The sequence below is a fragment of the Nothobranchius furzeri genome, chromosome 12 (assembly GCF_043380555.1).
Source record: "Nothobranchius furzeri strain GRZ-AD chromosome 12, NfurGRZ-RIMD1, whole genome shotgun sequence".
NCBI classification, from domain to species: Eukaryota; Metazoa; Chordata; class Actinopteri; order Cyprinodontiformes; family Nothobranchiidae; genus Nothobranchius; species Nothobranchius furzeri.
The window spans coordinates 63,291,369-63,306,433 of record NC_091752.1 but is presented as its reverse complement, the minus strand read 5'-3'; the positions used below and the strand labels follow the sequence as shown (position 1 = coordinate 63,306,433).

Sequence of the window (15,065 nt, the reverse complement as noted above, 5' to 3'; positions counted from 1 at the left end):
TTGAAGCTTTTGAAATTAACAGAAAAATAAATAATCTCCAGTTCTCAGTTCTTTAGAGAATCCGCCTCAGTTTGATTTAAATGAAAAGTCCAACTCATCAAAGACATTTTTTAATTTAATTTGTTAACATTTCTCCACAAACAGAAAATCTGGTCTAAAATACTACAATAAGAAAGTTTCAGAGGAGGCGGTGTTGTTTTAAAACAAGTTTCCAAGAAAATTAGAGCAAAAATATAGTTTCATCAACACAATTCTACCTTAAATTTACTTTTCTGACTCTGTGGAGCTGTTAGTGTGAAGTTAAACCCCCTTAAGTCTGGATAAAAAAATTATTTAACTACTGATGTTTAAATATGGCGTCATACCCAGTATGTGCAACTCATATGAATAATTCATCACTATTCTAAAAAGATGATGAATTGATAAAATATCATGAATAAATAAAATTTTTGGTTGGCTGTAACATGTGAAGTATTATTTTACTGCAGCTTTCTGAGGAGCTGCATGACACAATCTGACAACAGTGCTGTATGACCAGAAGAGCACGCTTTTGTGTTGTTTCACAGGCTAAATTATTAACAGTTCTCATGTTAACAGTAATGGTAATACTTAATGTTAGGGGTTTTAATGTATTAGTCTTTTAATGTTCCTTTTTGAGTAATCACATGATGATTGTGAAGTAAGCCACAGGGCTTTCTCCTTTCCTCTTGGCTATGGAGTGTGGCTGATAAGCCCTGATGTTTGTCTGCATGGGGGTTGGGGAGTAGCCTGCCTAACAGGTATCCATGGTTACTGAGTTTCTGGCTGTCAGTCATAAATTAAGATTTCCTTTTTGAAGGTCCCGCCTTAGGTAGAAGTCACGTTGTTATTGGTCAGTTTTAGCTCAGAAGCAACATTTTAATTGGCTAAGTGTAGGCTATGATGAATAGGTCTTTGTACTTTTTTCCCTTCATTACAATAAAACCAGCTGTCGTGCAGAGGAAGCCGGAGTTAATCGGACAAGTAAGAACAGTCATGAGTTTTGTTTTGCGAACCATGTTGGGATGTAAATACTAGTAAACGCCCAACAAGAGCACTCATGTTGTAATCCAAAGTTTAAAGATGGAAAATCTCAACAGGAAGTCAACATTTCAGTGTTGTGGGGTTAGGGGTAACCACGGACTAACTCAATGGCTGTGTCTCAATTCAGGGTCTGCATCCTACGTCGGCCAGATTCGTCGGCCGGTTACGTCACAGCGCCGCGACTAGGCCTGTCCCAATTCGAAGACTCCTTCAAATGCGGTCGACGAATGCGGCCTTCTTTTCGCCTGAATGAAGGATGGGTCGGGTGTATCCTTCAACAGGTAGCATTTCCCAAGATGCCTTGCGGGCCGGCCGGCAGAAAAACCTAAAAACAATGGCGGACAGTGAAGCGGGAGCTGTCGGAAAGGATTGCGCATATAAATGTCAGTATAAACTTGAAAACTGTTAGGTTAAGGACTTTTTGTGATACATGAACGTTATTTTAGTTAGAAATGTTACAGTAAAAGTGCTTGTATATTGGTCTCGGCTCGTATGTTCGGCCGCTCGGTGTCGTACTTCTCCCGCTACGTTTTCCCCCTGATTTTAATAGAAATTTGTATTTTAGGAACAAAAGAGAAAACCAGGGAATTTATTAAGCTTAGGGCAGAGATGGACCACATGATCACCGGAGCAAAGTATTCGGCGGCTGTGGCATGGAGGTACAATAACATCTCATATTTTAAAAAACTCGTTTGAGTTTATTTTTTTCTGCGAAAACATGAAAGGAATAACCCGTTGTCCTCTTTTCTCTTCCTGTTTTTTTTCTTACATGTTTGTTAAGACTATTCTGGAGAAAATGGGCGTCCAGGGGAAGGTGACAGCGATGACCAGCTTCTGGAGCTGATCAGGGAGGACATGAGTGCAGAGGGAGGCAGAGCAGCAGAGGGCACAGAGAGAAGGAAGAACTTTGACAGCTTTTTACTTTGCTAGAAAAAATGGTTAATAAAGATTAAACATGTACATATAAAAGAAATATCTAAATAAAATCAGTTCTGCATTAAACTCTTGAATTTTATTTTTGTTTACAAATGAGAATTGTTTACTAGAGGGTATCCGCTGGGTCTTGAAAAGTCTTAAAAGGTGATAAATCGGTTTTGGTCAAATTAAGACCCTTAGAAAGTATTAAAAACTATTATCACGTCTTTGCTCAGGCTCAGCTTGTCTAAAGTATTTTCTCTGAATTATATCGCGTCATACCCGTGTCACAACCCGTGCACGCGCATTGGGTCCACAGCGCGCGTGTGAACGGGACTCGCGCGCGTGTGAACGGGACTCGCGAGCGAAAATATACATGGCGAGAGGTCATTTGTGCACAGAGAGGGAGCAAACTGTGTCTGTGAGCGCACAAGGATGTGCACAAGTGACAAACCTGCGTGCGCGCGTTGTCAACGAGCACACGGCAGAGGAAAACGTGCGCGCGCGGCAGCCTCTGTGCGCGCTCGGCAGCCTCTCTGCGCGCTCGGTTTCTGACTCCTGCTCGCTCGGCTGTAAGGGCTTTTGGCACTCTGGAGGCGTGGCCTGTGGCAGATCTTGTCTGTCCTCTGATTGGTTAGTTCACCCCGCACTTTATCCTCTATCTATATAAAAAAGTCTGATGCTCAGTAGTTGCTGGCATAGCTCAGCTGGGAGAGCGGGTGACTCTCGCCCCGGAGGATCCAGGTTCGAGTCCGGGCAAGGAAAATGTAGTAGACGTCATGTTAATTTTTCTTAATTTCAGGTATTTTACAGTTGTGACCGTTCAACTGTCATTAAACGTCCGAATGTTTGCTGGGCAGTGTTTTAAAAAGTGCACATAAGCTAGATGGTTTTAACCATATAAAATTACATTTTTTTGTGATACTGGAAAAATACATACTGAAATAAAACTACTGATTGAAAACTTTATGACTGTGGTTGTACAATATATGACTCACTAATACACTGCAAACTCCCTTAGAGTGGGGCTTCCAGAGAGAGAGAGAGAGAGAGAAAAGTTCTTGCCTCATTAATGAATTGTTTATTTTTTTCAGTATTTAATTGACAAATTATCCTTTCAAATAATTAATTGATGAGTTACATAATTGTCCATTTCATAAAGAAACTGCATATCAAGCTTTCATTCAGATGACCTTCAACAGTGCTGCACCCTGCTGAGGGACATCCGAGTAAAACCTTGAGATGGCCATTTTCTGTTCACTAACTTGCTTTAGTAAATCCTTACTTTTGTTAAATAAATCAGTTGTTGAACCCCCACTCCTCTGTTTGGTCTCCTTTCTTATTACAGCCCGCCACTTCCAGTCTGGGTTGTAACAATCTGCAGACAGATTTCTGAGTATCTCCTCCTTTGGTACACAGATCCTTACGGAGCCATGTACTGTGAACAAATAGTTTCTCCATGATATTATCCAGCAAGGTCCCGTTTTTGTCAAAACAAGGGTGAGGTAATGAAAAAATAGAAATATTTCATTAAATTAACATTTAAATTATTTATATGCATCATTAAAATAAAAAAAAAACATGTTTTGAAATATATAAAGTGCACCAAACTTGACTCAGTCCATTCAACAATTCTAAATGGACAATTATGTAACTCATCAATTAATTATTTGAAAGGATAATTTGTCAATTAAATACTGAAAAAAATAAACAATTCATTAATGAGGCAAGAACTTCTCTCTCTCTCTCTCTCTCTCTCTCTCTCTCTCTGGAAGCCCCACTCTAAGGGAGTTTGCAGTGTATTAGTGAGTCATATATTGTACAACCACAGTCATAAAGTTTTCAATCAGTAGTTTTATTTCAGTATGTATTTTTCCAGTATCACAAAAAATGTAATTTTATATGGTTAAAACCATCTAGCTTATGTGCACTTTTTAAAACACTGCCCAGCAAACATTCGGACGTTTAATGACAGTTGAACGGTCACAACTGTAAAATACCTGAAATTAAGAAAAATTAACATGACGTCCACTACATTTTCCTTGCCCGGACTCGAACCTGGATCCTCCGGGGCGAGAGTCACCCGCTCTCCCAGCTGAGCTATGCCAGCAACTACTGAACATCAGACTTTTTTATATAGATAGAGGATAAAGTGCGGGGTGAACTAACCAATCAGAGGACAGACAAGATCTGCCACAGGCCACGCCTCCAGAGTGCCAAAAGCCCTTACAGCCGAGCGAGCAGGAGTCAGAAACCGAGCGCGCAGAGAGGCTGCCGAGCGCGCACAGAGGCTGCCGCGCGCGCACGTTTTCCTCTGCCGTGTGCTCGTTGACAACGCGCGCACGCAGGTTTGTCACTTGTGCACATCCTTGTGCGCTCACAGACACAGTTTGCTCCCTCTCAGTGCACAAATGACCTCTCGCCATGTATATTTTCGCTCGCGAGTCCCGTTCACACGCGCGCGAGTCCCGTTCACACGCGCGCTGCCATGTATATTTGCGCTCGCGAGTCCCGTTCACACGCGCGCTGTGGACCCAATGCGTGTGCACGGGTTGTGGCACGCTTTAAACGCCATAGAATTAGCTCTCCAACAGTCAAGGAAATGATTAACCCCCAGAGACCCACGGTTGTAATATTACAACATCAGATTTAAGACTACAAAAATAAACCTTCTCCATTTTTTTTCTTTTTAAAACCACATTTACATTGCTAATAGGTCCTATTGTTCAGTTCTGCAACACTATTGGCTGTTAAAATGTGTAAATAGGCCCGTTTATCTGGCCTCCTAGAACAACATGTGAAAGGTTAAAAAAAGATTTTGCAGTTGTTTTCTAAATTTGGGTTTCTGGAGGCTAAAAAGCTAAATAAAATGTCGAGCTCCATCGTTTAAAGTTCCTTCTCCCTTCTGCCCAGCGGTTCCACGGTTACTAGGCGACGGAACGTTCGCCGAGGGAGTTCATGAAGGCTAGGCCTGTCCAAATTCACAGCCGTTAACATCCGGTCTACCCGGCCGACGGAGGACGCAGCCCACGTCGGCCGGGTGGGCTGGGTCCTTCGAAGGATGCAGACCCTGAATTGAGACACAGCCAATGATGCGTCATCGTGTAGCCAAATGTAAGCTAATACTTTGTATTTAGATGGAAAAACAAGCGAGGAAATTTTTTCATAAGAGTGGAACTCTGGACCCCTGTTGCAGTTGAAAAGTTCTTGGTTGTTTTTCAATGTCAAGGCGCCTGGCCTTGCGAGGCGATGTCTTGCGAGGCCAGGCGCCTTGCTCACGAGGACACTGTCCTTCATTGGTCAAAGAAAACAGTTAAATGGAACAGACTTGAATCAAGTGACAGCGGCTTTCACGGCGGTCACGTAACATCACGTGACACAGGACATAACATTATATTTTATACGTAATAGTTTCAGTATAAATAAACAACAAGCCTTTTGAAATTATGTATATATTTGTTAAATGAAATATCTAAGTGAGTTACTACCCACTAGCCTCCGACGCTGCAACTACTAAGCAACTAACCAACAATAGATAACTTCTTTGGGTCTAAACCCCCCCCCCCCCCCCCCCCCCATTTTAAATTAGTTGACTTACTCTTAAACTTGAAATTTCCCCCCAAAGTAGCTGCCGGCTTCTGATCCGCCATCCTTTTGAAAATATCGTGGTGTATTCTGGGTAATTTTTGACCAAGGTTAGGCTACAAGACACCTCCCGTGTGTCCTTGCTCAGCTAGCTAAATGGCTAAAAAACGGAGAACAAACTCCTGAGTAGAACATGAACATTGGAACACGTCTTGGTGGCTCCAGATGACGTATCTCCTAGGCAACCGGGGCGGGACCAAGACATCAAGGCGAGGTTCCTTGGCATTGAGAAACACCCCTTGTTTTAAATTGGAAACCTCCATTAGGTCACATTAAGAGTGTTTCCACTATCGGAGCTTCAGGATAATTTTACCGAAACTTTGCAGCATGGGCGTGTCTTGACTTCAGTGGGCCAGCCGAATGGAATATTTTCAGGAACCAGCCTGAGCTCGGGTAGGTGCTCGGAAACGCCTGGTAGAGTCGCTGAGCGGAACTTTTGGTTAACTCATGCTGATTGGTTGTAAATCACTAAGAAATGTCATCACCTTGGCATTTGTAAAATTGGAAGAGTTGCTGGTGAAGCAGAATGGAAGGAAAAGAAAATAACACAGTAGAAATCCCCCACAACAATTTAATTCACAGGACTTTGTTGTCTCACAGAGCATCGTAAAAAAACGTTGCTTCTTGTGGTCATTGAACGTCACATTTTACATCACACAGCCACTCTTCCGGTCCTCCGCCACACTTTGGCAAAAGAGGGTAGGACAATAATTCAATAACAATATACTGTATATCGACCAATAGACGTGCGGTGGGATAGAAAAAGAACAAGTCAGTTGCTTCAATAAGAACTTTCCTTTTCTTTTTCTTATACCCTATCAGGTAGCTTAATACTAGAGTCATTACTTTCTCCCAACCAATCAAAAACACAGACCCAGGCACGCTGTGTCACCAAGCCTTTCCCTTACACCTAAACAGATATGTGACCTAAACACGAGGTTGAGGAAATTATCTTGAAAAAAAAAACATTACAATAATTCACCAGCTTGGCAATATTTAATCTTTATAACTTTGATTTGATCAGGTCTGACAAAAAGCAAAGAACTGTAGTTAGCTAAATTAGCAGAGAATAAATAAAAACCAAGGCTCGTAACACAACCAACTTGTTTTATAATGAGAGTAATGACATGAAATGGTCAGGGCTGCGCTTAAAGCTGTTATAGCGAATCTACAGAACAAGCTAGTTTTTGAAAGCAAACACCGTCACAAACGCTCGTTCCCACCTTTGAGTTTCTTCCCAGAGACACTTTTGCAGGAACCAGAAACCTGCATTACCAGAGGAAACGAGATAGCGCTAAACAGCAGCTGTCATTTCCTATGTCCAAACGTCTTTTGTTGTCCATGATTTCAACGGGTGTTTTGCTTTTTGGGACTCTGGTAGTTAGTCCTAAAGTTGAAGTGGTAGCAGCTGGCTGTTTCTGGTATTATTGAGCGGAGAACCTCTCACACCAGTGGTGTTGTTGCTAAATATGTAAGTGTGTAATGAATGGAGGACCCTAAGAAATGTGGAAGTTCAGCAAAACCGACAACCAGATGGTCCGAAGTTTGCTTTCGGTCCATTACGTGGTATTTGCAGAGGTTTTTCGACAAATGCAAGAGAACCACTTCATTCATTAATTTAATTTATTTTTGTTATCTCCAGAATAAATTTATAGCTATGCTATGTTAGAAGGTTGCTGAGAGGCATAAAAATGTTTTAAGCTAATTTGTTTTCCAAATTTGCCATTTTAGCATGCCATTATATTTAGTACATTTTTTAGTCATCAATTATTATTGAAATCTATGAATATGAAGTATTTTTTAATCAATACTTTTTCTACATTGACCAGCCCTATTATTAATGTCCACGAACACATTTTGGCACTGATCAGTTACATCAGTCACTGCTGAATTAGTCACAATATTTTGACCACAGACGTCATGTACATAGATGCAACGTGGACTGGGACTGGCTATTGGATCTTGAGTAGCAGTAGTTACCATCTTGAATGGAAGGACCCTCAGTCCATGGCCCAATCCCAACACTTGCACTGTGCCCTACGGTCTTCTATGAAGTGCACTTGGATAAAGTGTGCAGTAAAGCATCAAGTGTGTGGTACACAAGTGTGTGATTGACACAGGGACCAAGCCGGGATGCTGGTCGTTGTGCTACTTAAAACAAATCTTTATTAACAACTTTCACAAAAAAAAATCAAACAATTACTTGAAATAAATTTACATTCATTGCTGCTTTGTTTAAAACATTCATAGCATCAATTAATCATCCTAATATGAACTACATTCATTTGAGCCTTGTCTCCCGCAGCAATGGATTGTGGGTAATACCCTTCACCCAAGTCTACATCAGTGTGGACTTGGGTGGGGCGTGATCAACTTCCGCACTTGAGAATCGAGAAACCCTACATACTTGCACCCCAGCCCGGGATCGCGCAATTAAAGTGTGCAATTATGGAAGCGCGAGTATTGGGATTGGTCATATTCCTGGACTGGAGGTAAGTTCATTTCTACTGAAGGAGGAATTTTATTTTCATTTTTAGCAAAATCAGACAAATGGTGTGGCATGATAGTTAAATTCCAATCCCAACAGGTAGGCTAGGAAAGTCAATAGTAATCCCACGTGATCTGTATGCCAGTTGTTGCAACTGTAGGCTGAACAAAAACGGGCATGGATGCTCACCTTGTATTGACTCCAGTTGGGTTTGGAGAGTGAGGAAATCACCCAATATGGCAGCGACGCTGTTACGCTCTCCAGCGCCCAAAGGTGATCCTACGTATTAATCTCTATGATGACGTCTGACGTCTTAGTAGTTTCTTGAAAGGGCTGATTTAGTATAGAAACAACGGCCGAGAGGACGAAGCCATCATTTGTCAATTTTTCCCGGTATATTTCCCAGAACCTCTTTAGTGGAATCTTTTGGAATATCACTTTTGTAGGCCAAAAACTCCAAAACACATGGGCTTTCCCAACATCAGGTGATGTAAATAAATCACATGAAGCAAAGAAAAAGATAAGAAAGTCAGAAATTTGTGGAACAAATGTGATAATTTGGCTAACTGGGTGAAATGATGCGTCATAGGACAAGATGCTAAATTACAGATGAAAATTCAAGGGATATTATAAAAGCATGCATTTATGTAAAGCATTCCAGTTTAAGCTAAGGACAAATATACAGACTCTATTATAAGTATATATGCAATAAGGATTATAGTTTAAATAGACTAAAATGTGCAGAAATGAATAAAAAAGGTTAAATTACAAATTTATTCTCAAAGTTAATTTAATACAAGAGAAGTGCTAAAGCTGTCTGTGTTGTTTGAGCTTTGTTTGCCAAGTTCTCTTTGATATTTTGCTGTCTGTATTTTTTTTTTCATCTACATTAGATTTTTTGTCACTCAAATTGTGCTCAAAGTGTTGATTCTTACAGAAATGATCTACAGGGGCTGGTCATAAAAATAGAATATCAAGACAAAATCCTTCTTTACACACAGACTGAAATATTTCACACATTCAAAAATTACTTCTTTAATTTTGATTACTATAACTGACAACTAATAAAAATCCCAAATTCAGTATCTCAGAATATTAGAATATTAATTAGGTCCAATGCAAAAAAAGGAATTTTTGGAATGCTGGCCAACTGAAAAGTATGAGCATGTACAGCACTGGGTATTTAGTTGGGGATCCTTTGGCCTGGATTTCTGCAGAAATGAGGCGTAGCATGGTGTCCATCAGTCTGTGGCACTGCTCAGGTGTTATGAGAGCCCATGCTGCTCTGACAGTGGCCTTCAGCTCTTCTGAATTGATGGGTCTGGCGTACAATAGATTTTCTATGGGCTTAAGGTCAAGCCAGTTTGCTGCCAATCAAGAACAGGGATACCATGGTCCTTAAACCCGGCACTGGTAGCGTTGGCACTGTGTGCAGGTGCCAGGTCTTGTTGGAAAATTAAATCTGCATCTTCATAATGTTGGTCAGCAGCAGGAAGCACAAAGTGCTCTAAAACATCCTGGTCACGGTCAGATTTCTTAAATTTGTTAAAACATTTGCAACAGAAAATTCCCTAAAAATCCATTCAGATATTTTTTACATGTCAACAGTTACGTGTATAGTATCCAGTAAATATTGATCTGACGGTAAAGTGGTGTCCACGACCAAAAATGGTCTTGGTAGGACGGCTTAAATTGGTAAAAAATAATTGTGACATGAATTTTCCTAAAAATCCATTCAGAAATACTTGTACGTGTCTACAGTTACATGTATAATTGTTATTTTGAGTGTAGTTCAACATAAAGCATCCCAGCAAATATTGGCCCGATGGCAACGTCATGTCCACGGGCAAACACTGTCGCCGTAGGACGGCTTACATTGGTAAAAAATATGTAACTGAACATTTCCTAAAAATCCATTCAGATACATTTATGTCTACAGTTATCTGGGGTTACATTATTTTGACAATTTATTAAATGCAGTTCAACATAGAGCATGCTGTGAATCAGATGCAACTCCACTGGGCGACAAACTGCAAATATCAAAGAGATGGCTCAACTGGTAAGGCACCTCACACGCCAAGGACCCGAGTTGGAATCCAGGCTGGAACATACGAGATCCCAACTCCCATGGCTCGCTGAAATGCTTTTTTATTCCAGTAATGATATTTTTTTACAATAATACAGTAATAAAAAGCCAACATTTTTATTATTAAATGTCCAAAAGAAACGCACCGAAAGACGTTAATGTCACGGCCAGAAAAGACGTCGGTTCAACTTTCATTTTGGAACAATTTTTCAACCGTGACTGAACGCTGTTTTGGTCATTAAACGTCAAGTCAGCAGTCTTCCCCATGATTGTAGCCTACAGAACTAGACTGAGAGACCGTTTAAAGGCATTTGCAGGTGTTTTGTGTTAATGTGGCACCAGGTATCTTCAATATTGACCCTTTTCCACAATATTCTAATATTCTGAGTTACTGAATTTGGGATTTTCATTAGTTCAGTTATAATCATCAAAATTAAAGAAATAAACATTTGCGATACATCAGTCTGTGTGTAATGAATGAATCTAATAAAGTTTTACTTTTTGAATGGAATTACTGAAATAAATCAACTTTGTCATGATATTCTAGTTTTATGATCAGCCTTTGTAATTTATGAAGAATCTAGAATATTCTAGGATGTTAATCACAAATCTTTTGTTCAAAATGCATCAACACGAGCTGAAAATGATCCAAAATCTGAGCAAGAGGTCAGATTACAGAGAGGTGGTGAGCCTGGTTTCCATGCTTCTTGTTATTTTTCACAGTATTATCATGCAGAACGTTATACTACACTGGTTTATAGCAATAAGCTTTCAGAAACAATCGAAGAGTTAAGTATATGTCAGTTACGTACTGTAAGTTGTGCTTTTGAAGCTGTAGCGATAAATTTCTAATTTAATAATAAACCCTAACAATTTCAGGGTGCTACCATACATGCAAGAAGTTATTTAACCCACAGGTCAGGGTGAAAACATGAATAAGAAAAATGTGCCCTTTATGAAACACGAGTAATTCCCACGATGCTTCTGTGTGGGGGCCAGTGGGCTGTGTGTCCATGCGTAGGCAGGAATCAAGCCTGCTCGGCGGCAGCAGTGGCTGCGGCGCTTCCCGGGAAGTCTGGGTTGTTAAAGGAGAATCCCTGGAACTCGTCTTGGTCCAAGTTCTGAATCACCTCCTCATCAGGTGGGGTCAGCACCGGCGGGTGGCGAGTGAAAAATCGATCAAAGTTCTCCGCATCCCGTCCGCACTGTTTGAGGAGGGCATGGGAGAAGGGTTGGATCGGGAGGAAGGGGGTGGAGAGGAATGGATGGAGTATAGGTGGGAGGAGAGGGGGGAAAACAAAAGAAGGGGAATGGCAGGTTCAACCAAGGTGTGAGATGATACCACAGAAAAATGGTTTCAAATATCAGAACAAATCATGCATGCTTTCCTTCTTCAGATATTTGAAGCATATTCTCCATTTTCAAACCGAGAAAGTCTCAAACATCCTGGAGAGGTGCACTATGTGGAGCCAGACCTGTTTTTCGGCCAGGATGATTGGTGTTTATTTCACATTTTCACCGCAGCCGGTGTGAATTCTCCGATTGGACTCAACGACTTCTTGTCTTTGCGGAAGACGTACAGAATCAGTTCCGCATTCATTAGGGAGCCTAAGCCACGCCCATCTACTTCCAGACCACGGGTTCCCGGAAGAACGAAAAAATGAATGCAAGTCAACGGGCCTAAACACGCTATTTTCTACTTCCGCTTGTTTTGTGCCATGGATTTCACATATGATGTCCGTGAATTTTAAAGACACATTTAGTACGCGCTCATTTTCAAACAGGGGCAAACGCTATTTTAGGTTTTGTGTGAAAACAAGTCCAGGACTACAAATGCGCATCAAGAAAGTGACATCATTGAACCAGACAGGGAGAAAACTGAGAGAAAATGGCTGTAAGTTCAGCAAACTTCCCACAGGAGGAAAGAACCACCATAAATCTGGTCATGTGGTAAGTAGCAGCTACGCTAGGGGAGAGGAGATTATGTGGTCATATGTTACGTACCGATTTCTAGTTTGTAGTCATGCTAATTACGAACATTTACAAGCTGATAAATCTCAAAGTACCTGACTGGCGTGGTCGAAACGCCCATCATTACTTTTCATTTAAATTGCAGTACAACATATGTGTGATCCAGGATGTAAGGCAAAGTGGATTAGAAAATAACGTTTTTAGCCCCGTTGACTTGCATTCGTATTTTTGTTCTTCCGGGGACCCAGGAGGCAACCGGAAAGGGAGGAGACTTAAGGTTGGTTTATGCTTGACGCGTCCGCGGGGTTCGCACGGCGAAATTGCGTCATTTTAACAACACGCCCCTCCGCACGGCCCAAAATTTCCGCACCGCGCACCTAGGAAATTTTCTAACCACGCGGACGGTCGAACACGGAAAAACATGGCGGACTGGCAAGAACTAGTATGACAGAGGTTTGTAAATACAGACATTCATATGATTCAGCTCTCAGAGATCACCGTGATCAACATGTTGTTTATAATTCTTGGAGAGAAATAGCTCGCACTGTCGGAAAAGACGAGGACGCTGTTAAAAAATGCTGGAATGCCGTGTCGTAAACAACAGTAATTTTTACTTCTACTATAGTGTAATGTTGGATGCATGCCATAGAGCTCCATGCTGCCCCCTACAGTTTGGGAGAATATTGGCTCACCGCAGAGACAAGCCGCATGAACCGTAAACGCTGTAAGTTGTGAAGCGCGTTCCATCTGCGAGCCGCATCACCAAGCGGAAAGTAAATGCGTCAAGCATAAACCAAGCTTTTCGGCTCCCTATGGGAATGAGATGTTATTCTGCTGCCTGATTAGAAGCAGGTGTGATCTGGAATCTGCCACAGCAGTCATTTGGTGGCGTAGGAGTAAAGCTCGAGGAGGTTCCTGATTGTTGTGGCTGTGTGTGGCTTTTCCACGTAACACTGAGGCCCTGTTAGTCTCATTATATTTAAATCATGCTCTCCAACAGTCCAATATTTGGGAAGTTTTTCAGTGATACGACACAAATATGGCTCAATTTGAGGGAATAAAATAGCTTGCAACTGAGAGGGATTAACTTTCGAGAAATAATCAACCAATCAAAAAGATCCTTGTGTTTGTGCCAAGTTTATATCGTCTTTCTATTTCTTTATTTAGATTTAATCACCGTAAAGTTGGGATTAGTTCACATGAACAGGCCTGGGGCTACAAGACAGTTATTATTATTATTATTAGTGTAATTGTGGGTTAATTATAGGTTAATTATATGCTGAAGCGGTACAGACCTGCTGAGACGTGATAAAAACTAAATCATAACACTTAAAAAAGAACTTTAGAGTTGTACTTTTCATTTCAGTAACTCACCTATGTTCTGTAAATGAGTACATTTTCAATAGTTACATTCCTTTGCAGTTTCTCTGACAGAGAAGAAGTGGATGATGAATGAGAACTACTTCATCCTGCAGAATAAATCACTTAAGTGTCGAATTTGTTTCACACACACAAAAAAAAGCCCTTCAGCGTATCGTTCATTTTTTATTTGAGTCTGATTCATTCTTTCCTTCTGACCACAGCTAATTAAAAAAAGCGGCGTTTTACCCCTGAGATGTGCATCCTGTTAAGTGCATTAAACAAGTTATTAGCTTGAAAACTATATATTTCCCATAAAGTGGCTCACAGGGGCTGCTCTGCCCACCTCCATCAAAACACGGAGCTTTAATTAACCCAACAAGGATGCTGGATTCTCTGACGTCGCCCAGAGGAATTCAGACTTATTGCTTCTCTGTAATTTAGAAACTCAAATGAAATTTAGCGAGACTGTTAAGGGTTTGGGGAAATGTGCCCCAAAAATAAATAAATAAATAAATAAATAAAAAACAACACCCCAGGGTCGCAAACTAGTTTAAGCTGTTTGGAGAGTACGATAAAGAAATCCCACTACAATAAGAATGAACGTATTAGAAGTTTGGAAATCAGCTCAGTGAAAGACTTGAAAACAACGACTGAAGTTAGGAAGGTAGCCGAGTCTAATTAAAGTGAGACTGGCCTTTCGGATGAAGACTAAAGGGGTGCGGCAAAAACGCTTAAACACGAGAACACGCCCTGTATTCTCAACCCAAACACATTTGAGGCTTTTGTGGTGCACTTCACAACAGGTTTCATTTGAGACCCAGAGATCACGAGCATGCGAGTAAACTTAAAACAGCTGAGAAAACTCCGAACATGTAGAGGACAAATAAAATATGCAGATGAGAGGACAGATGGGTGGAGGTGTGGTGCTCACAAACTGACCATCAGTGACTGGTTGGACATTTGAATGAAGACAAGCTCTACAGAGATGTTTATAGATGACGTGAACGTTCTCTCTGTAGGATAAAAGCATGAATGAGGCGTGAAGTGGGTCTGCAGGTCCTTAACACGTTGAAAAACTCAAACCGGTATAAAGGGTTGTACTTACATTCGCTGGGCACTTTATTAGGTACACCTCACTAGTACTGGGTTTGACGTACTTTTCGCTTTTTTGCATTAGTTCTTCCTGTCATAGATTCAACAAGGTGTTGGAAACCTTCCTTAGAAGCTCTGGTACATATCAACATGACATCATCAGACATTTCCATCCACGATGAAAATCTCCAGTTCCACCACATCCCAAAGGTTCTAGACCGGTCTCAGATCTGAAGACTGTGGAGGCCATTGGAGGCTAGTGAACTCATTCATGGTCATGATCCTGCTGGAAGTAACCCCCAGAAGATGGGTCCAAGTGGTCATAAGGAGATGGACATGGTCAACAACAATACTCAGGTAGGCTGTGAGGTTTAAACCAGGCTCAGGTGGGAGTGAGGCGTCCACAGTGGGACAGGAGCAGGACTCCACCACCTTTAAGCCACT

General features: G+C 41.2%; 1 protein-coding gene across 2 annotated transcripts in view; it reads right to left on the bottom strand.

The window, feature by feature from the left end:
• The window catches only part of prkcbb (protein kinase C, beta b), a 166,559-nt gene that overhangs the window by 25,428 nt on the left and 126,066 nt on the right, over positions 1–15,065 (bottom strand). Inside the window, exon 17 of one of the 2 annotated variants that reach the window (XM_054750672.2) lies at positions 11,034–11,401. The exons of the other annotated variant lie outside the window; for it this stretch is intronic. Within the exon in view, the coding sequence (XP_054606647.1) occupies positions 11,225–11,401 (177 nt within the window). The 3' untranslated portion in view covers positions 11,034–11,224. Of the gene's footprint in view, positions 1–11,033; positions 11,402–15,065 lie in introns of those variants that run through there. 2 annotated transcript variants of the gene reach the window in all.